Source organism: Hypanus sabinus, chromosome 13, assembly GCF_030144855.1.
Source record: "Hypanus sabinus isolate sHypSab1 chromosome 13, sHypSab1.hap1, whole genome shotgun sequence".
Lineage (NCBI taxonomy): Eukaryota > Metazoa > Chordata > Chondrichthyes > Myliobatiformes > Dasyatidae > Hypanus > Hypanus sabinus.
In genome coordinates this window covers 79,323,418-79,346,398 of record NC_082718.1, presented here as the reverse complement: position 1 = coordinate 79,346,398, position 22,981 = coordinate 79,323,418, and the positions used below count along the sequence as shown (strand labels likewise).

The 22,981-nt window shown below is 40.2% G+C and overlaps 1 protein-coding gene across 11 annotated transcripts in view; it reads right to left on the bottom strand.

The window, feature by feature from the left end:
• The window catches only part of smtnb (smoothelin b), a 299,570-nt gene that overhangs the window by 10,356 nt on the left and 266,233 nt on the right, over positions 1–22,981 (bottom strand). For 5 of the 11 annotated variants that reach the window (XM_059987987.1, XM_059987984.1, XM_059987979.1 and 2 more), the window contains 4 exons: positions 22,741–22,864; positions 21,411–21,562; positions 16,530–16,695; positions 1,974–4,338 (listed from right to left, as the gene is read on the bottom strand). In XM_059987987.1, coding sequence (XP_059843970.1) covers positions 16,548–16,695; positions 21,411–21,562; positions 22,741–22,864 — 424 coding nt within the window. In that variant the 3' untranslated portion in view covers positions 1,974–4,338; positions 16,530–16,547. The other 6 variants (XR_009515411.1, XR_009515412.1, XM_059987983.1 and 3 more) reach the window with 6 other exon arrangements.

The following is a 22,981-nucleotide window of genomic DNA, read 5'->3' as shown; positions in this document are numbered from 1 at the left end:
GACCTGATAGAGGAGTATAAGATGACGAGGGGCATTGATTGTGTGGATAGTCAGAGGCATTTTCCCAGGGCTGAAATGGCTAACATGAGAGGACACAGTTTTAAGGTGTTTGGAAGTAGGTACAGAGGAGATGTCAGGGGTAAGTTTTTTACATAGAGAGTGGTGAGTGCGTGGAATGGTCTGCCGGCAATGGTAGTGGAAGTGGATACAACAGTGTCTTTTAAGAGACTCCTGGATAGGTACATGGAGCTTAGAAAAAAGAACTATGGGTAACCCGAGGTAATTTCTAAAGTAAGTATATGTTGGACACAGCATTGTGGGCCGAAGGGCCTGTATTGTGCTGTGGGCCTTATGGAGCACCAGTGTTTAGAATCATCCTGGCAGAATAACTTGTAAACTGTTGTGAATTGCAGAGTCATTTCTGTAAAGTTTCAAATACCTTATATTTATCCATTCTAATTATAATCAGTAACTAGGATATACAACACGCTGCAAAAGTGTTCAGCTTCTTCCAGAAGTTCTACATTTACTTGAAAGTTTTCCCATTGGAACTTTTACATGAAGACTATTTAATGTCATAACATTTGATCAATATTATATTTCATCAGGCACTGATCCAGAATTTTAATGGATTATCCTGGTAATGAGAATTAGTTGATCCTTACTTGATACTCTAAGGTACCACATAGAAAGGTCACATAGCTTTTGAAGCTAGAATAACATGGAAAATGATTAATAGAAGTCTAGAAGTCTGCCATCCGTTTTTATTTACCATGTTAGTACAATGGAATGGTAAAATACTGGAACATTTTCTCTCCTTAATACTTATGTGTAGAGCACATTCTTCTCGTGATTAATCTTACAGTTGAACCCAATTGCGTATGGCTAATACAGTTCATGGCTAATTAACCATTAGAGGGAATTGTAGTTAAGTTCAATCCTCTTTCCTTTAATATTCACACGCAAGTATTTTCCAGCAGCAATCACCTGGTGATACTTACAAATTAAACTAACTACAACAGTGTCCATTCTTTTCTTGCTAGGAAGGTGAAACTGATAAACTTTTCACCAGCAGATCCCGAACTTCTTGAGAGGTTCTTGGTGACTGTGACCTGACACTGAACTACACACAACGCCGAGCGATGAAGCCCCGGCTTCCACAAGTTTTTCAACATTGGAAATACAGCTGTTTAAATTGTGTGATGTTAGACCTGGCACAGGATCAGTCAAGCAATTTGCTTCAGCGGAAAGGAATGGCTTCATGGCCAACTGGTACATTTCAAGTAATTTCTGTTTTTGAATTAATTGGTTTAAGAGACAAGTATTTAATGTATTTCATCATTTACAACATTTTTTAAAAATAAGTAACATTTTAGTGGAATGCTTTTTCTTCAATAGTTTTAAAAATACCTTTCAGTATTTATGAAATAAATAATGACATAGTCAGACAAAGTCATTTGACATTTTTGAAAGCTGGTAAACATAGATGTGCAGATTAACCAGATTCCACCCATGTCTTGTGATGGGGGTTTGCATTGTGTACTTGGAAACTGGATGATCACAACCCAGATATGGAAGCCAAGTACCCAGCTTTGATAACTTACTGTTTGCTGTGGTGGGTTGGACTGAATTATCCTTCAGCCTGTAGATGGTGCACCACTGCTATATATATATAAAATGGCAACTCTGTTTAAAATAGATCCAGGTCAAACATAAGCATTATATAATTTCCATGATGCAGTAGCATAATGGGAAATTCAAATACCATGTTAATTGCATTTTTTGTTAAATTGTATTGTCAAGGAAAAGAACTGCCTTCCTATATACTCTAACATTATTACATGATGTCCCTGTATAGATTTCCATCAATTTTCTCAGTTACCGAAGTAATTATTTTATGTGAATACACAAATTGGAATTGGGTAAATTGTGTATCATTGACATCATATGCAGATCAAGAGCTCAAACACCAGCATATTTAATAGTTTTAATTTGCCATATTACTACATTATTATAAAATTAATTTATGATACAAATCCTTGTGGTGAATTATCGACATTTCTTGCAACCAAATGCGCTGATATTTCTGTCCATGTAAAGCCTTCGATGTTCTCCTGGAGAAATATCAACACAAATGAGTGCTGGAGTTCAGCTTGGAGGAGAAAGTGAAAACCTGACCTGAACCCAATCACATTCATTCTGAACCTGGTCTGTATCTAGTCTTTTTCTTGATAACAAACCAACCAGAAAACACATGGTCATATTCTGGAGCCAGAGTCTTCTACATTGGGAACCTGTTCCAAAACTGAAGATGGAGCTTTCTTCTTTAGAAAGGCATTTAAAGTTCTCTGACCCAAGGTGGGTAAGGATGAGTATTGTGGATTGCCGGAAGGGCAGATAATGGCTAATGGCATGTTACTTTGGTGACATGGTAGGCCAACGCGCCTGTTTATGTGTTATACGACTCTCTACTACTGTCCGCTTATATGCAGTCCCACTCCAAACTGGACCTTATGCCAAGCAATTGTGTTCTTTCAGGAATAACCAGCCCTGCCTATTTGCTTAACTTATTTGGCACAATGAGCTGAAAAGTCATTTTCAATACCCTTACAAAATTGCCTGCAGTGTGTCAGACCACACGTTAATTTGGAATACTACATCTTTCAGAAACACTGACAACAGTTCATTTTTCAACTCCAACCAATTATGCCCAATTTACATGAGCTACTGGCATTCACATCATGAATGCTGTCAACAATTTCTCTACTGCTTTGACCAGTTAACTCAGAACTGCACAATTCAAATGGATCTAACAAACTAAAGGTAAAGATTAGATTTATTTGTCGCATGTACAGTGAAATGTTTGCATCAACGACCAAGACAGTCTGAGGATTCATTGAAGGTAGGTGTTGCCATGCTTCTGGTACCAACACAAAATGCCAACTTACTGGGTGTCTTTTGAATACACATATGTGCGAAGAAGAAGGAGCACCTGGCGGAAGCCAACATGCATGGTCATGGGAAAAGCATACAAACTCCTTATAGACAGTAGTAGGAATTGAACCTCAGTCACTGGTGCTTTAAAGCATTACACTAACTGCCAGACTATCGTGCCACCTTCATACTAACCCAGTTTTAGCTGTATTCTACTCTCTTAGCACTGGTTCCCTTGAATAAAATAGCAGCTAGGAGTAGCTGGTGTCATCTTCTGAGGCAGCCAAACAGGATTAAGAATGACTCCTCTCTCTCTGGTCTAGTGGGTTCTGAGGTGGCCAGTAGGGCCAATGTGGAAAGTGCAGACTCTGCCACAGATGGGCAGGTACATCCATAGTTTATGAAGTGACATGCTTCTTCCACCACTAATGCAGAGCTTCTGTATTCGCTGGGCACATGGCCTTGGTGGTTCTCAATACCATTTTGAATGATTTTACTCAATTTGAGAGTCACAGAGGTTGTGGGAGGCAGAGGTTGCTGCTGCTCTTCTTCAAGGATAGTTCGAGCAATTTCTTAAATCTTTTTCTCTGTCTACCTAGTTATCTCCTCCCATGTCAGTTTCACTTGAAAGGCACGTTCAGAGTCATTGAGAGTCATGGAGAGATACCTCATGGAAAATGGCCCTTCAGCCCATTGAGTCTATGCCAGCCATCAATTGCCCATTAACACTGGCCCTTCATTAATATCACTTTATTCTTCCTACACTCATATCAACTCCTCCCAGTTTCTACCCAGTTTAAGTCTGTCCAACGTAAGAGATGGTTGTGAGAAAAAAAAAATACTGTGATTTATTTTCTTACCATACCAGTGAATTGAGAAAATTTGGAAGAAGTGATATTGGAAGCAATTTTCTGCTGCCTTGAGATATCTACTGTAGATGACCCAGACTTCAGAAGGATATAGGAAGCAGGAATCCCTGTTGCGCAGTAGACCACAAGTTGGTGCCAGATCTGAAGTACATCATTTTCCTCAATTCAGTATAGGACCACTTCTCTGTGGATTGTCACCTTGTTGTGGTGGAGAAGCTCGTGTGGTCCTGAGATCCCGAGAGTGATGCTGTCTGGAGCTATGCTCCTGGTAGGATCACCCATGGTGGTAAGGTCGAGGGTGAGGTCCCTGACAAAGAACAATCCAACCAAGACCTCAACGATGGAACAGGCAGACAAAGTTACTTCGAACTCAACGGCTGTGAAGGCAGATGAAGGCTGCAATAAATCTACCAGCTCCAATCGTCGTGGTTTCCATGCCATTGGAATCAGTTGGTTGATTTGTGAAGTATCGTGTGCTTCTTGGAGTGCAACATCAAGTACATGTTAAACAAACACACACCCAGGCGTCTTCACTCTGTGGAAACGGAGCGAAAACCATCATCCTTGACCTCGAGGAATAGCCACGACAACGACGGATTGGACCAGTCTTTAAAGAATACAGAATCTATTTATTAACCTTTATTGTAGGAGGGCAGTGTCCTACAGTTGGGACAGGCTGGTGGAGGACCTAGTTATGGGGATACAGAATGTACGGCCCATTCTCTACTATCCTTCGGTAAATATGTCAAAAGAAACTTGGAGTTTGGTCTGTAATTGGGCAGAAATGCAGAGGTCAGATATCTTTGGGGTGGTCCTGTCTCCTGAGTTTTTTTGAGAAAGGGTCGAAATGATAGTCAGCTGTAGATGTTGCTTTCATGGACTTCAGTAAAGTGTTTGACCAGGTCCATTGTGGTAGACTAGTCCAAAAAAATTAAGTCACATGGGATCCATAGTGAGTTGGCAAATTAAATGCTTTTCTGACCAGACATCTTAGATTAATGGCATTCTATAAAGTCTACTGTTGAGATCTTTTTTATAAGCTAATGATTTGAATATGTATGTGTTCTGATTAGTACCATTGTAGGTAACATGAACATTGGTGGAGTCATGGATAGCAAAGAAAAGATCCAGCAGAATGTAGACCAGTTTGAAACATGGGAGGAGAAGTGGCAGGTGTTTAATTCAGATACAGCATGAGATGCTGCATTTTGGGAGGTCAATGTAAGAGGAGACAATACAGTGAATGGCAGCATCCTTAGAAGAACTGACATATATGGGATCTTGGAGTGCAAGTCCATAGCTTTATGAAAGGAGCAACACAAGGAGGATAGATTTGTAAAGAAGGTGTACAATATACTTGCTTTCATCAGTCAAGGCAATGGGTATAAATGTTTGGAAGTTATGTTGCAGATACATAAAACTTTGGTTGGGCCACATTTGGAGAATTCAGTGCCATTCTGGTTGCTACACTATAGGAAGGGTGTGGAGTTTTGGAGAGCGTGCAGAAGAGGTTTACCATGATGTTTCTTGAATTGGCTTTAAAGAGAAGTTGAATAAACTTGGACTGATATAAAGATCATTGATGGTTGAGCAGATCACCTGATAGAAGTATATAACAGTATGAGAGGTAACAGAAAGGGCTTTTCCCCAGGGTGGGAATGTTAAATACGAGAGCATAGGCTTAAGGTGAGAGGAGGAAACCTTTGGGAGGCAAGTTTTTCTTTACATAGAGAGTCCAAGAGACACCCGGAACGACTGCAGTGGAGGCAGTGAAAACAGGTATCAGACCACAGACTGGCAAATTGGATTCATTTGATTTGGTCTTATGGTCAGCACTGACATAATGTGTCTAAGGGCCTGTTCTTACTTTTCTCATTTATGATGTGCCTATCTATAAAACCTGACACTTTGACCAAGTCCTTACTCAACTGTCCTAATACTTCAGGGATCAGAACATGCTGATGAAAGATCATTTATCTCAGTGGTTCCCAAACTTTTTTATCCTATTGATGCTTACCATAATCAAGTTGAAATATTATCTGAAACATTAAGTCTTTCTCTACCTTTGTATAATTTACTGAACGTGTCCAGCATTTTCTCTTTGCTTATTTATTTATTTCTCTAGATTTCCAAGTTCCACAATTTTTTTCTTAGTAATTACTAATCTTCTGTTAATCACCACAAAATCTGCACTATTAATACAACATTCCCTTTAAAGTCATAATGCTTTTGATTCAAAGGCAGACTGAGACCATTTCCTCATACAAATATCACCATCTAAAGTCAGTGTTTATAGCTGATAAATACAAGTGACCTCCGAAGGTTGGTACGGTTTACAAATGCTCATTAATTTACTTGACAGAAAAAATTTAACTTGTAATTTTTTAGAAACACACGTAACATACACAGTCATTAATCCCAGCAATAACAAGATGTCAGAGACTGTGGAAAATCTTTTCAATAACAAGACTTCAGTTTGGCGCTCTGTTTAGTAGCCAAGGAGACAGATGCTGTGTTACAAACAGACTGGTTAAGTTAATGTAAACCTCTTTTCAACACTTCCCGAATAGCAGTTTTCAAATGTGAGCCAAGATCTGATGTAATCAGTGTGTCAGTGACTGCCTGCATAGTCTGGAAAGGAAATTGTATAATGAAAAAAACAATTTACTTGAACTATCATTTTTAATAAATATAATGGGGAAAAGCTCAGTAAAACACATATTAATTCCAGCAGAGAAAAGTATGCCAACGTTAAAAGAACTTCTCTTAAATCATACCACTTCATAGCACATTATATGACCAATGTTTCTTTTGTAATAGAGTAACATAGCATGGAAACAGCCTTTCAGCCCAACTAATGCTGACTAAAATACCACATTCATGCTAGTCCAATTTGCCAGAGTTTGGCCCATAGCCTTCTAAAACTTCCAAATTATTGTACCTGAGCAATTTCATTTTGAAAGGAATTACCGTACCTTCTTATGGCAGCTCATTCCACATAACTCTTAGTGTAAAAAAAGTTACCCCGTTTCTATTAAATCTTTCCCCTCTACATTTTCTAGATCTTCTGCCTCTTTATCTTCTTAGAAACAACTTTGAATCCACCATGTCACTAATTTCATGAATAGGAAGAAACATCAACATTGGATTTTCTACTCATACATCTTATCAAATGCCTCTGAAATACCTACATCATTAATGGAAACAGCAGTTGTATAGGATGGAACGTATCATTACTGATAGTTTAAAATATGCTCTTTACAGATAATTTCAGCTTGCATTTGACAGTTCTGATGTGACAGATCCTCAGATAATACGTCAGGACTGATGTCTTAACCATCCTACATATGTACACTAGAACGAGCTCCAGTGGGGTCAATAATAATCTATTCCTTTGTGGATATTTTAGGAATTAATTGTTCTAGGTATTTGCAGCTATCTTAGAAAATAATGTGGTTATTTCCACATCAGATAAACAAAATTAAGGTCAAAATAAATGATGGATATTAAGTGAAAGACATGTTTCTATTTTCTCCATTGCATTAGTTCAAAAATATTAAATGATTAAACATAAAAAATACCAATTCCTGAGAATAATCCCAAGACATCAGAGATTTGTTGTCTTGATGTGATTTACATACACTATCAGTTTAGCTCCTACTGTTTTGTTCTAATCTTTGAAGTTTTCTGTGACTAATTTATATTGACTCACTGAATGGATCATTAACTGAGACATGTATGGACACTGAAGTGTAGACTTGTTAGAAGCAATAGCAATTTTATGTACCAGTGCCTGCATTTGAAATTTAGTGGACTGGAGATGAATTTCCAAGCAATTGTATTTTTGCTACAATGTAGAATAAAATTAAGGTGCCAATAATCCAAAGTAATTTATAATGACTGGCAAAAATTGCTTTCTGCTTTTCTCTCTACATTTGCCTCCGATGTTGATTCATGAGTAATCAGCCTTGCGAAATACACCCATGTGGATGAGTAGAATGACAATGGAATACAGCTTTGCTTGTTCTCTGGTGCAAAGCAACCTACACTTCCTGGAACATAAGTGATCCAAGAAAAACCGTTTTCCCTTTGTCACAGCATCCTCAGTCGCTTTTTAGCTTCCAGATTTCTCCAAGGTCTGAGTAACCTAACCAGATAGTGTTAAATTTGGAAGAGTGGATAATTCTGGGGCAAGCAGTTACATTAAAATTTCTGAAAAAAGATGCTAGTACCCTTTACATTGGGAGTTCCAACCTGTGGTCCATTGGCCCCTCAGTTAATGGCAGGGGTCCATGGCATAAAAAAGGCTGGGAACCACAACTTCACGTCTTCTTTTGACCCACTATAGTCCCATTGACACTCTCTTTCACCTTACATAGCTTTTTGAATTTTCTTTCTTCTGCATATCTAGTCTATTACAGATCGTCCTTGTTCTCTTCCTACCAACCCCCTATCTCCGCATTTTAAACTTGTATATTTCTGTACTTTCTCCGTCTTGTTCAGAAATGCTACCTCTCTCCCTACAAGCACTGCTTGATAAGCTAGGTATATCCAACAGACCATATTTCATATCTTCAGAGCCTATAGGATTATATTTCCATGTTTTCAGTAATTATGGTTTTACACAGCATTTATGGCTCAGTTAAACTTTATATGGCAAACTATAATATACAGTATTCTGGGATCTTCATAGTGAGAATTACTTGAAGTTCTCATATATCTAATTTCTTTGTAGATTATATAGTGGATAAGTCTGGTAAGTATCAAATCCTATGGTGAAGCAGGGAATCATCCTCAGCATTTTCTAGATTTCTGTCTTTAACTTTCCAAGTGAATACTCTAAAGACCACTGTTGTTTTCACTGAGTAATGATGATGAATGCTGTCAACTTCCCTACCATTAACACAAATTGTAGGCCATTAGATGCTAATATAGGCTTTTAGTGATGTTAGGATATCCTTTGACATGTAAAACCAATCAGTAGATGTTAATGTTGAAACGTGTATAAAAGTAAAGCTTTAGCTTATACAGTGATGCCATTTCAAAGATAAAGTTTGTGTCAATACATGTCAAAGTTGGTCCTCTGGAAGATCAGAGTGCCAGCCTATGTGCAGAAGTGAAAGAGATGGGGGAGATTTTAAATAGATTTTTTGCATCTGTATTTACTTGGGAGTTGAAGTCTATAGAAGCAAGACAAAGCAGCAGCTTTACAGATTACAGAGGAGGAGGTGTTTGCCCTCTTGAGGCAAATTAGGGTGGATAAATTCCCAAGGCCTGACAAGGTGTTCCCTTGGACCGTGTGGAAGCTAGTGCAGAAATTGCAAGAGCCCTAGCAAATATATTTAAAACATCCTTATCCACAGGTGAGGTGGCAGAGGATTGGAAGGTAGCTAATGTTGTTCCGTTGTTTAAGAATAGCCAAGTAATTAAAGGCCAGTGGGCCTGACATTAGTAGAGGGAAAGTTGTTCGAAGGTATTCTAAGGGCCCGGATATATACCCAAGTACATGGATAGATGGGGACTGATTAGGGATAGTCATCATAGCTTTGTGCGTGGTAGGTCATATCTAACCAACCTTAGTGAATCTGCAGATGCTGGAAATAAATTAAAACACAAAATGCTGGCAGAACTCAGCAGGCCAAACAGCATCTATGGGAGGAGGTAGTGACGATGTTTTGAGGCAAAATCCTTCATCAGGAGTCCTCACTCCTTCACCAGCCTTCACTCCTGATGAAGGGTTTCGGCCCGAAACATCGTCAATACCTCCTCCCATAGATGCTGTCTGGCCTGCTGAGTTCGGCCAGCATTTTGTGTTTTTATTCTAACCAACCTTATAAGGTTTTCAAGAAAGTTGCCAGGGAAGTTGATGAAAGCAAGGCAGTGGATGTTGTCTACATAAACTTTAGCAAGGCTTTGGCAAGGTTCCACATGCGAGGTTTTCAAGAAGGTTGCTTGGCATTCAAGATGAGGTAGTACATTGCATTAGACATTGGCTTTGCTAAGAAGCCAGAAAGTGGCTGTACAGGGCTACCTCTCTGACTGGAGGCCAACGATGAGTGGTGTGCCCCAGAGATCAGTGCTGGGTCCATTGTTGTTTGTCATCTATATCAATGATCTGGATGATAGTGTGGTAAACTGGATCAGCAAGTTTGTGGATGACACCAAGGTTGGGGTGTAGTGGATAGCGAGGAAGACTATCAAAGCTTTCAGTGGGATCTGAACCCGCTGGAATAATAGGCTGATTAAATGTGAGGTGTTGCACATTTAATAAGCTTTCACTACCTATTTAATCCTCCCAATGGCATACATTTTTATTAGGCTCTGACAACCAAGACAAGCTCCTGACCATAGTGTGTGGCTTAGTTACTAAACTCAGTGGAACCATTTCTACTGACAGGAGAAGAGGCCACAGGGATTACTGCCACCTTAAAACCAGTCACTCTGGGCAGATGGAGCTTGTCAGCCAAGGTTGGCAGCTCATCTAGAAGGAAAACTCTGATCTCAAACCTCCTGGGCCCTCAGAGGCTCCATCTTCCTCTCACCCCAACCCTTCCCAACTGACACTACCAGCCTCCCACCCACCTCTGATCCCATCTCTCATCCGTACCGGGTCTTTTCCATTCCCTCCGACCTTCAATTCTTTGAGGCAGAACGCTCTGTCCTCAGTAAGGGCCTCACCTTTGTCCTCCTTCGCCCACATCTCAGCAAGTTCCGCGTACGCCATGACACTGAACTCTTCTTCCGCCGGCTCCGTCTCCGACCTTACTTCTTTGGCAAGGTCTCTCCTACCCCCACCGATGACCCCCTCTCCCGTCTTCAACCCTCCTCCTCTTCATGGACACCCCACTCTGGGCTTCTGCCTGCTCTGAATCTCTTTATTGCTAATTGCCGATGGGACATCAACCGTCTCGACTTCACTGCACCGTGTTCCAATTCCAGCCTCACTCCTTCCGAACGCTCTGCTCTCCGCTCCCTCCGCACCAATCCCAACCTCTCTATAAAACCCGCTGATAAGTGGGGAGCTGTTGTTGTCTGGCGTACTGACCTCTACCTGGCTGAAGCACAGCGACAACTCTCTGATACCTCCTCTTATTTACCCCTTGATCATGACCCCACTAAGGAGCACCAGGCCACTGTCTCCTATACCATCACCAACTTTATCAGCTCTAGGGATCTCCCATCCACTGCCACCAACCTCATAGTTCATACACCCCGCACTTCCCATTTCTACCTCCTACCCAAGATCCACAAACCTGCCTGTCCAGGTAGACCTATTGTCTCAGCTTGCTCCTGCCCCACCGAACTCATTTCTGCATACCTTGCCACTGTCTTATCCCCCCTTGTTCAATCTCTTTCCACCTATGTTTGTGACACTACTCACGCTTTGAATTTTTTCCAATGATTTTAAGTTCCCTGGCCCCCACCGCCTTATTTTCACCAAGAACGTCCAGTCCCCATATACCTCTGTCCCCCACCTGGATGGTCTCAAAGCTCTTTGCTTCTTTTTGGATTCCAGACCTAACCGATTCCCTTCTACCACCACTCACCTCCATCTAGCGGAATTAGTTCTTACTCTCAATAATTTCTCCTTTGGCTCCTCCCACTTCCTCCAAACCAAGGGTGTAGCCATGGGCACCCACATGGGTCCCAGTTATACCTGCCTTTTTGTTGGCTTTGTGGAACAGTCCATGTTCCAAGCCTATACGGGTATCCGTCCCCCACTTTTCCTTCGCTACATCAACAACTGCTTTGTCGCTGCCTCCTGCACGCATGCTGAGCTCGTTGACTTCATTAACTTTGCCTCCAACTTTCACCCTGCCCTCAAATTTACCTGATCCATTTCCGACATCTCCCTCCCCTTTCTTGATCTTTCTGTCTCCATCTCTGGAGACGGCCTATCTACTGATATCTACTATAAATCTACAGACTCTCACAGCTACCTGGACTATTCCTCTTCCCACCCTGTCTCTTGCTTCTGCTTCTGTCATCTGCTTCTCACAATTCCTCCGTCTCCGCCGCATCTGCTCTCAGGATGAGGCTTTTCATTCCAGGACGAAGGAGATGTCTTCCTTTTTTAAACAAAGGGGCTTCCCTTCTTCCACCATCAACTCTGGTCTCAAACGCAACTCTCCCATTTCCTGCACATCTGCCCTCATCCCATCCGCCTGCCACCCCACTCGGGATAGGATTCCCCTCGTCCTCACCTACCACCCCACCAGCTTCCGGGTCCAATGTATAATTCTCCATAACTTCCGCCACCTCCAACGGGATCCCACTACCAACCACGTCTTTCCCTCCCCCCCTTCTGCTTTCCACAGGGATCGCTCCCTACACGACTCCCTTGTCCACTCGTCCCCCTCATCCCTTCCCACCGATCTCCCTCCTGGCACTTATCCTTGTAAACAGAACAAGTGCTACACCTGCCCTTACACTTCCTCCCTCACCACCATTCAGGGCCCCAGACAGTCCTTCCAGGTGAGGTGACACTTCATCTGTGAGTCGGCTGGTGTGGTATACTGCGTCCGGTGCTCCCAGTGTGGCCTTTTATATATTGGTGAGACCCGACGCAGACTGGGAGACCGTTTTGTTGAACATCTATGCTCTGCCTGCCAGAGAAAGCAGGATCTCCCAGTGGCCACACATTTTAATTCCACGTCCCATTCCCATTCCCATTCTGATATGTCTATCCATGGCCTCCTCTACTGTCAAGATGAAGCCACACTCAGGTTGGAAGAACAACACCTTATATACCAGCTGGGTAGCCTTCAACCTGATGGCATGAACATTGACCTCTAATTTCCATTAATGCCCCTCCTCCCCTTCTTACTCTATCCCTGACATATTTTGTTGTTTGTTTGTTTTTTTCTCTCTCTCTCTCTGCCCATCACTCTGCCTGTTCTCCATCTCCCTCTGGTGCTCCCCCCTCCCCCTTTCTTTCTCCCGAGGTCTCCCGTCCCATGATCCTTTCCCTTCTCCAGTTCTGTATCACTTTCGCCAATCACCTTTCCAGCTCTTAGATTCATTCCACCCCCCCCCCGTCTTCTCCTACCATTTTGCATTCCCCCTCCCCCCACTACTTTCAAATCTCTTAGTATCTTTCCTTTCAGTTAGTCCTGACGAAGAGTCTCGGCCCGAAACGTCGACAGTGCTTCTCCTTATAGATGCTGCCTGGCCTGCTGTGTTCCACCAGCATTTTGTGTGTGTTGTTATCTCAAACCTCCCCTGCCTTGCAGAGCTCTACTCACTCATGGGAAAAGCTTCGGGTGTTAACGCTAAGGAAAATCCGAAGTGGAGTTCCTAAGTCAGTCCTACATTGTGTTCAAAGCTAACTGGCAACTGCTGCGATGCCACTGGTGTCAAACTGTATTGGTCTCTGCCCTTCCCTTGGATTCATCAGCTCCGTGGAGAGAGGGAACATGCGACATAAGCAACAACAACAGTAATGTCCCAGCTTGTGTCCTGACTTGTGTTCAAATTTTAAAGTAAATTTATTATCAAAGTACATATATGTCACCATATACAACCCTGAAATTAATTTTTCTGGTGGGCATACTCAATATTTCCAATAACCACAATAAAATCAATGAAAGACCGCACCAACCAGTGTGCAAAAGACAATAAATTGTGCAAATACAAAATATATACTAATAAATAAATAAGCAATACATATCAAGAACATGAGATGAAGAGCCCTTGAAAGTGAGTCCATAGGTTGTTAGAACATTTTAGTGATGGGCTGAGTGAAGTCATCCACTTTGGTTCAAGAATCTGATGGTTGAGGGGTAATAACAGTTCCTAAACCTGGTTGTATAAGTCCTGAGGCTCCTGTATCTTCTTCCAGATGTCAGCACTGAGAAGAGATCATGGCTTCTATGGTGGGGGTCCCAGATGATGATGCTGCTTTCCTGCGACAATGCTCCATGTAGATGTGCTCAATGGTGGGGAGGGCTTTACCCGTGATGCCCAGGACAGGTCCTCTGAAATGTTAACACTGAGGAATTTAAAATTGTCAACCTCTCTACCTCTGATTCTCTTATGAGAACTGGCTCATTTACCTCTGGTTTCCTCCTCCTGAAGTCTAAAATCAGCTTCTTAGTCTCACTGTCATTGAGTGAGATGTTAGTCATTGAGGCAGGTTCTTCTTCTGGGGTATCTGTATAACTGCTTGAAGCAGGTGGATACCTCAGACTGCTGAGGTTAAAGATCTCAGTGATCAGTACAGGTTGTTAGTACTTGGCCAGGTACACCATATGGATGCTTTCAGTGGGTTCACTCCCCTGCCACAACCTTCCCCAATGACTATTGTCCAGTCCACAACGATGAAGTGTTTTGAGAGGCTGGTGATGAAACATATTAACTCCTGCCTGAGAAACATCTTGGATCCACTTCAATTTGCCTACAGGAGTACCAGGTCCACAGCAGATGCCATTTCATTGGCTCTTCACTCAACCTTGGAACATCCTTCTAGGGAAGATGCATGCATCAGGATGCTCTTTATCAACTACAGCTCAGCATTCAATACCATCATCCCCTCAAAAAAATCAATAAGATTCATGATCTTGACCTCAATATCTCCTTGTGCAATTGGATCCTTAATTTCCTCAATTGCAGTCCCCGGTCAGCTTGGATTGGCAATGATATCTCCTTCATGATCTTCATCAACATAAGTGCACCACAAGGCTGTAAGCTTAGTCCCCTGCTCTACTTGCTTTACATTTATAGCTGTGTGGCTAAGCACAGCTCCAATGCCTTAGTCAAGTTTGCTGCCGATACCGCTGTCAATAGGCTGAATCAAAGGTGGCTGAGTGGTGCCATAACAACAACCTCTTATTCAACGTCAGCAAGACCAAGAAACTGATCATTGACTCAGGAGGAAGAAACCAGAGGCCCACGAGCCAGTCCTCATCAGGGGAGTGGAGGTGGAGAAGGTCAGCAACTTTAAATTCCTCAGTATTAACATTTCAGAGGACCTGTCCTGGGCCCAGCACATAATGCAATTATGAAGAAAGCATGGCAGTGCCTCTACTTCCTTAAGAGTTAGTGAAGATTCAGCATGACATCTAAAACCAACTAACTTCTATAGATGTGTAGTGGAGAGTAAATTTACTGGCTGTATCACAGCCTGGCATGGAAACACCAGTGCCCTTGAACAAAAAGTATGATATGGCTCAGTCCATCAAGGGTAAAGCCCTCTCCCTTCCCCCCAGCCCCACCACCATTGAACACATCTACACAAAGCGTTATTACAGGAAAGCAGCATCCATCACCAGGGACCCCCACCACTCAGAAAATGTTCTCTTCTCACTGCTGCATCAGGTTTGGGAAGTTATTACCCCTCAAAAGGGATAACTTCACTCAACTTCACCTGCCCCATCACTGAAATGTTCCCGCAACTTTCAAGGACTCTTCATCTCATGTTCTTAATATTTATTGCTTGCTTGCTTGTTTATTTGTTTGTTTGTTTGTTTATTTATTTATATTTCTTTCTTTCTTTTTGTATTTTCACAGTTTGGTATATTTTGCACACAAGTTGAACTCCCAGCTTGGTGTGGCCTTTCATCGATTCTATTACAATTATTATTCTATTATGGATTTTCTGAGTATGCTCCCAAAGAAAATGAATCTCATGGTTGTATATAGTGACATATTTGTCTTTTGATACTTTGAACTGAAGGATGCTCACACATGAGCCTCAGAGACTGAAATCACAGGATGATTGGGGGCTGTTGGAGTTTATGATGGTTGCTCCATGTCTTGACACTCAAAGCAAGCACAGAAGGCATTGAGTTCATCTGGGAATGAAACCCTGTTGTCACCTATGATGCTTGATTTCATTTTTTAAGTGGTGATTGTGGTCAAGCCCTGCCACAACTGTTGAACGTCCTTCATTGATTAAAGTTTAGTTTTGAATTGCCACTTACTTGTGAGATGGCTTTCCGGAGATCATACCTGGACCTCTTGCAACTTTCTTGTGTATCGACTAGGATGCAACATTCATGATCAACTCTGACCAACAAAGGGCCATACTTTAGTTAACCTTTGGATACCAATATAACATCTTACTCTGCTTGATCCCATCTCTCTCCATGAGAGGATATGCTGCTGCTTGATTTAGATGGGAAAAGAATATGTGCTTTTTCAGCTGGAACCAACACCTAAACTGAGATTAGGAGCAAACATACTAACATGTAGCATGTGGGAAACAAAACAACTGCCCTTGCTAGAAATGTGAAATTGGAACAGCAATCTCCAAATCCTGAAATATTAACAGGTTATCTTGCTGACTAACCAGCCAAGTATTTCCTGCACTTTGCTATTATGTAACCTGAGGGAATTGGTGACCAGATCCAAAGTCTGTGCAATCAGAAATTGAAAAAAAGCTTGACTAGTTAGACAATGTAGCAGTAGAAATTCAGTGAATCAAATGAAGATTTTAAAAACATAAATATAACATTATATTCTAAGAGGTCATGTCATGAGTATAAATAAAACACAGACTAATTGAGTACATCCAAATAATTATTAACTTTCTACATTTCGTTTACACCATCCCTAATAAAGAAACTGAGGCAATGGTTATTCACTTAAAACAAAAAGGAGTAAAAGAATACACTGGATGAAATATAAAGAGTAATTAAAACTAACAAAAAACTGCATAGGATAGAAATTTCATTTTTACCAACGACTACTATGACCCAAATTTCTAAGTCAGATAACGTCTCTCACCCTTTACTCCGTTAATCCCTAGGTGGTGGTTTTGGTTTTAACCAGACCCTTCTGCACCAGACAGCGATAATATTCTTGAATGTATGTGTAAACACATTTCCAGTCCGGCTCCTTCATTCGCACCATATCTTCCACATCAAGCAGCTGTGGACAATCTGCACGTTTCCTATGGGGCCAGAGAGAGGGTCAAACAAGAAAGGAGACGGGACACAACAGGGTTCAGAAGGAGAGAGGGAGAAAAAAAGCAAGAAAACAAAAGAACATAAATTACATTCATTCAGTGACATACAATGAACAAAAAGAAAACAAATTCATGCTTCATGATACACAACAGCAATAACATTGTGCTCAATACAGATTGACTGAACATGGAATGTTGCATGACAAAACATAGTAACTACAAAGGTAATGATTCTAAAGGGAAAAATGTGTAACTCATTGAAGAACGTGTAGAACATTTAGAGGTGTATTAGCAAAGATAGTGCACAAAAGACCAACAAAGAAGGTTAAATAATAAAACATTTTGGACACTATGAAGCATGATGGTGAATACTGGTAGCTTGGGCTGAGTGTTTGATGTGGTGCTGTTCTCCGAGCTTGGGAATTAGCTTGCAAACATTTCATCACCAGTCAGTGACATCCTCAGTTTGCAGCTACCAGTGTTTTTCTCTGGGAGTGCTCACGTTTATATATCTCTCCCCCCTCCCCCCATTTGCTTGCCTCAGTCCTGATTGGCTACCCCTTCAGCTGACCTTTGAATTCTATTGCTTCGCATTTCTTTGGCTGTTAGGGATTTGCTTACACCAGAACCTCCGTGACATGTGAGAATTTGTAGAAGCAAGGCTCTCTTCAGATAACACTGTAAACAAGAATATCGAAATAGATGCCATCTACGAACCCCTTAGAACCAAAGAAACAAAGCCAATAGAATTCAAAGGTCAACTGAAGGGGTAACCAATCAGTACCACGGTAGAATGGGGGTTATATAAAAGTGAGCACTCCCAGAGAGAAACACCAGCAACTGTGCACTCAGGGTGTCAGTTCAACTGGTGATTAAATGTCTGGAAGTTAATTGCCAAGCTTGGTGAATACCGCAACCTCAAACTATGGAGCATTTCTGTGGAAAACAAAAATAACAGCAAAATAATCTGTCCTCTCTCCACAGATTATAGACCGTGGTATCTAATAGAAAGCTTTCAGCCAAAAAATAGCCCAAATTGACACGTTGCTTTGACCTAATAATTCAATATGTAATATTGTTTCTGTGTTATTTCCAGGTTTAGGTCATATTTTCCTTCAAACTAGATAAAATAATCCTTTTGCTCAAGCAGACACATAATTGCTAAAGCATGGTGGCGCAGAATTAGGTGAGCACAAAGCCACTTAGTTTAAATACGGAAAGCCAAGTATAAGTGTGCAAGTTTTATATTCTCAGTGGGAGAAACGAACAAGACCCTGAACACAGTATACGTATTGGCCATGCAGAAACAAGACACAAATATATATATGAGAGAGAGGGGGAGAGAGACATAAAAAAAAGAGAAGTGAGAGAGAGAGAGAGAGAGAGAGAGAGAGAGAGATGAAGAGAGAGAGAGAGTGAGAGAGGAAGTTAGGACAAAGACAAAGGTAGGTATATTTTGGATCTCAAGAACTCCAATACATTTTCATCCACAGTCCTTAATAGTAGGGTTGGGTTTCTTTGAAGAAATAAAACTGCAGTAAAGATGATGCTGTTCATAAGAATCAACTATTTCACTGCAGGTAGAATATAAACGCTAACATTTTATGGAAAGGCAAGTTTCTCAGTTAAAGCATAAAGCTTACAGCAAGTTATCCTGTAAAGATCATTATGGCAGATGACAAGGAGCTAGATTAAAAATTCAAAAAAAAAACTTACATTTTAATAGACAAGCACTTCATTTACATTAAAATTTTATTATCACTTTTAAGACTTCTAGAATGGAAGAATCAGTGATAGAACTCATGAGAAATATCTCCCTAAATAACACCTTTGGGAGATGATAGGGATGCACGATCTAATTGGTCTAATGTGTAGACTTGCAGCATTCATAATCTCTTCTCCCTCTTTTGCTCTCCAAAAATATTCCAATGTACTCGCATCATCGCCCTGTCCTATGTGGCTTGTAAATGCATAAGGATGATATTAATCCATAACTTTACCTCCATTGCAGTCAGTTGCACATTTTCAATCAAGGATGTTTTAAAACAATTTCAGAATTACAACAATAAGTATTTCCACAATCAAGATCACAGATCACCTTGCAATTAAAATGCAATAGAAAACTACAGGTAAAAATTGACTGCTGAGATTTCCCACAGGTTGGCTGATAATAATGAAATCATTGCTCACAACATACGCACTAAACCTACAAACCCACAACTTCTACTACCTAGGAAAGCAAAGGTGAAGTTTGCAACCACCTGCATTCTTCTCCAAGGCAGATACCATTCCATCTCCGATCAAAAAAATCTCCATTCTTCATGGTGTTGGAATGGAGTGAAAAATTGTTCATTTTCTCATAGTTTAATTTTTCTTATGCTTTCTTATAATATTTATGTTATCATCAATATGTGCATAATCACGGCATACTGTATTGTTCAGTGAATTTTGAATAATTGTACTATAGATGCTCCTGTAGTTTTCTAGTTTCTCTGCAGCCTGTGTCATGCCACTGAACACGACCATTTCATAAGTTACTTCTTATCAGTGGAATGTCTTTTTTTTTATTTTTCTGGCTTGTATAAGAAAGTGATGTCTTCTTTGTTCTTTGTTTTTGGAATTTTCTGCCTTTGTTTGTTCTCTCCTTCTTTACAATAGAGTAAGTTGGATACCGTTATTTCTCTATTATAAATACTTAATAAAACAGCCATAACTACCAAGTTTTATGCACTTCTAAACAATCCTTGGATCACAATATCACCAGAACCAACAATGGTTATTGGGTCGAAACTTGGGAAGCATTCTATCTACCTATCAAGCTGCAGTGCAGAATTGGGCCTTCTGGTCCTTTGAGCAGCACCACCCAGCAACCTACCAATTTAACCCTAGCCTAATCACAGAACAATTTACAATAACCAATTAACCTACCAACTGGTATGTCTTTAGACCGTGGGTGGAAAATGCAGCACCAACATAATCACGGGGAGAATGTACAAACTCCTTACAGGCAGCAGGTTACTGGTACTGTAAAACGCTGTGTTAATCACTACGCTACTGTGCCACCCAATATCAAGGCATCTCACTACAACATTTTACTTATTACATCATAGCAGGCCTACCAGGTCCATGGGGGTTTTTAACAGAGTACTTCAGTTGGAGCCATTCACCTCCCTTATCTACATAGGGGTAATTTACAAGAGCCAATTAACCACAGCACGTAGTTGCTATATATGCAATTGCCAGGAGATTGTTTGGCTCCACACAGACAGCATCTGAGATCTGATCAAGCCCTGGTCTCTGAGGCAACAGTTCTCTCTGCCACTTATTTGTCTTTTCCAAGTAAGTCAATGATGGACTTTAAGTGCCAGACTTGAATATGATCTTTTATATTTCAGGAATCGGAAAAAACGGAACTGTCCATATGGCCAGTCAAAGACCCAAGGCATATGTCTTGTAGAGATTAGTTATCATTTGTTAAATTCACTATATAGGTAAAAAATAGGGCTAGCTTAGATTATTAGCAGAACACATATTAGAATCCCAGTAAAACAATTATGTCTTGTGTGTCATTTCTAGCAGTACTGTTATATAAAACAAACTTTCCTCAACAACTTACTAGGAGCATAACAAACCATTTCAGAAGAGAAAAGGTATAAAGAGGATAAATATGAATAAGGTTACTACTGAAGCCATTTCTTCTAATTAATCATGTATGACCCTATAGATTAACAGACACGCATCAGTATCAAACAGTACAAGTTACAGTAGGTACAAATATCGATTCTGAACGGATACAAGAGCTGCACTAATAGCATGTCATCAGCAAACTCAGACATACTGATATGTATAAATCAGAAAAGGAGTAGAATTTTTCAGGAGTATCTGTTAGAAAACATTTGTTGCCACACACAGATGCTTGTGCACATTGTGCAAGTCAATTTTTGAATGCGGCAATTGAAAACTAGAGTTATGGTGTTATGCTTACATATGTAAAATATGTATGTTACTCACCCTTTAACAAGACAGATGGCACATCTTAGCTGATAGATATCAAGGCGGTATTAGCATTCGCTAACATCTACTCCACGTCCATACCTACATTATTTAGTGATTCTCTTCACAGCAGCCAATATAATTACCCATAGTTTACTTTGTACAGAATGCTTAGTAGATATCAATTCATCAGACATCAATCGAATACTGCACCAATACTGGCTTTTTCTCAGATGTAAATTACATCAAATGCAGCTTTAAACAGGCAGCTTTACAAAGGAGACTTACTTCAAAAGTTTGAAGTTACTAATGCCAAATGCATCTTTTAAATACCAGACGTATACTGCACCAACAAACAAAACCAAAACTGTGTCCACATGTGACAAAATCATTGCAGTGAAATGCCATAAGCAGATGAGCAAGATTGTTACGTCTTGGCTATCCAGTATTTTGATTTACAAAGACTTAAAAATCTTTCTCATAATGTACAGGGCATACTTATTTACTTTATTTTCAATGAAGCACTTACAAATCATTCTTCATTACGGCAGTTATATTTTTCAAATCAATATTCTGTAAGGTTTATTATTAATGATAACTTATTATGTTTTCAAAGTAAAAGGAGGCCCTTGATAATTACTGTCAAAAGCACCAATCTAATATTTAAGATAATACAATGCATTTGGAAGTCAAGGAAATGTACCTACTCTGCCATTGTGAATGCTACCTCGAAGTTGTGCCTGGGGTTGCTGGGATTCAGTTCTGAATAATCAAAGGCATCAGGGAAGAAGTTATGAACCAAAGCACAAAAAGCCATCCCATCACTCCAGCTGGAGGAGAAGTTCTGGATAGCGACATGCTGAGGAACAAGATAATATATTAGCATGAGATGAACAAATCTTCAATTACTATGAGATTCTGTATTATTGCATACAGGATGAATCAGAACACAAGATCCCATCTATATGATTCTCTTTGAAGACTTTCTTTCCAAAGCAGAGATGAACCCTCTGTTTCTCTCTCTACAGTTACTGCCTGATCTGCTGAGTATTTCTGGCACTTCTGATTTTGCTATACACTATAGTTGACTTAGTAGCAATATCTGCCTTTTCTCACTGCTGTGGACAACTCCATCCCATTAATATATTCAGACAAATAGATAGGAGGCAATTAAAATAAGAATGATGAATTAATTGCAAGTGAAGAAACAAAGCAATTGAGATAGTACTTGTCAATAATAGTTACATTTCTCCTGCACAATCACTTTCAGAATTTTTCTCCAAAGAACTTCTCAGCATTGTTGTTCAGACCAAACATAGCAAAGTACAATTTGGAAAAAAAATATTTTGCATCTTTTTATAGTTACTGATGATAAAGCTCTTCTGCAGAATCAATGTTACAAATGTAAGGTAACCTTCTGTATGATTCTCTCATTCCATGCCATTTATATTCACAGCTAAATATAGGCCATTGTTCTGGTGTCATAATCGTACTCAAAAGGTGTGAGGATATACTACGTTGATTATTGGTTTGAAGTAGGGCTCAGTGAACTTCCATGACATTCTTTTGCTATTTTAAATAAAAGTGATTTCAAAGCAAGACAATGGGAGAAATACAGAGACTTCTATGAATATGTCCATTGTTACCATCAAAATATAATGCAATTTTACTCAAATTAAATGTTAAGAGGATTTAGAGGGTATAAAGAAATATTTCCTCTAGTGGTGGAAGACTCAAAATTGAGAGGAAGATTAGTTCTAAGTGAAATCATTCAGAAAGACTGAGCTGTATTGATCAATTGATTGGGGTATTCAGAGATGGAGGACAAAAGGTGGCAAACAGTTAAGTTACAGAGCTGTCATGATCTATCTGAATTGTAAGACAGGCTATAGATATCAAATGGCCAATTCCTTTTCTATATTCCAAACTTATCCCTTAAAGAGTCTTTTTCTTGCTAGAAATTAAGTATTTCCTCTTGCATAGTCATAGATTTTTCACATTTATATGTTTGTTATATGGTGGGGTAATAATGCCTACCTCATAACCACGTGTCTTAGCTCTGCACCAGTCGAGCAGCATCTGCTTAATACTATTAGCATTTGGTACACCACAGCTTGCAGATCTCTGCACTTTCACTTTGGCAATGGCTGGATTTCCAGGACTGAAATGTAGAGATAAATACTAATAATTATTTATAAATTAATAAAATAGCAGTTAGACTTTTGATATTTCTCCCCATCATTCTGTTTGGGAAAATATTTCAGAATACTTAAGCACT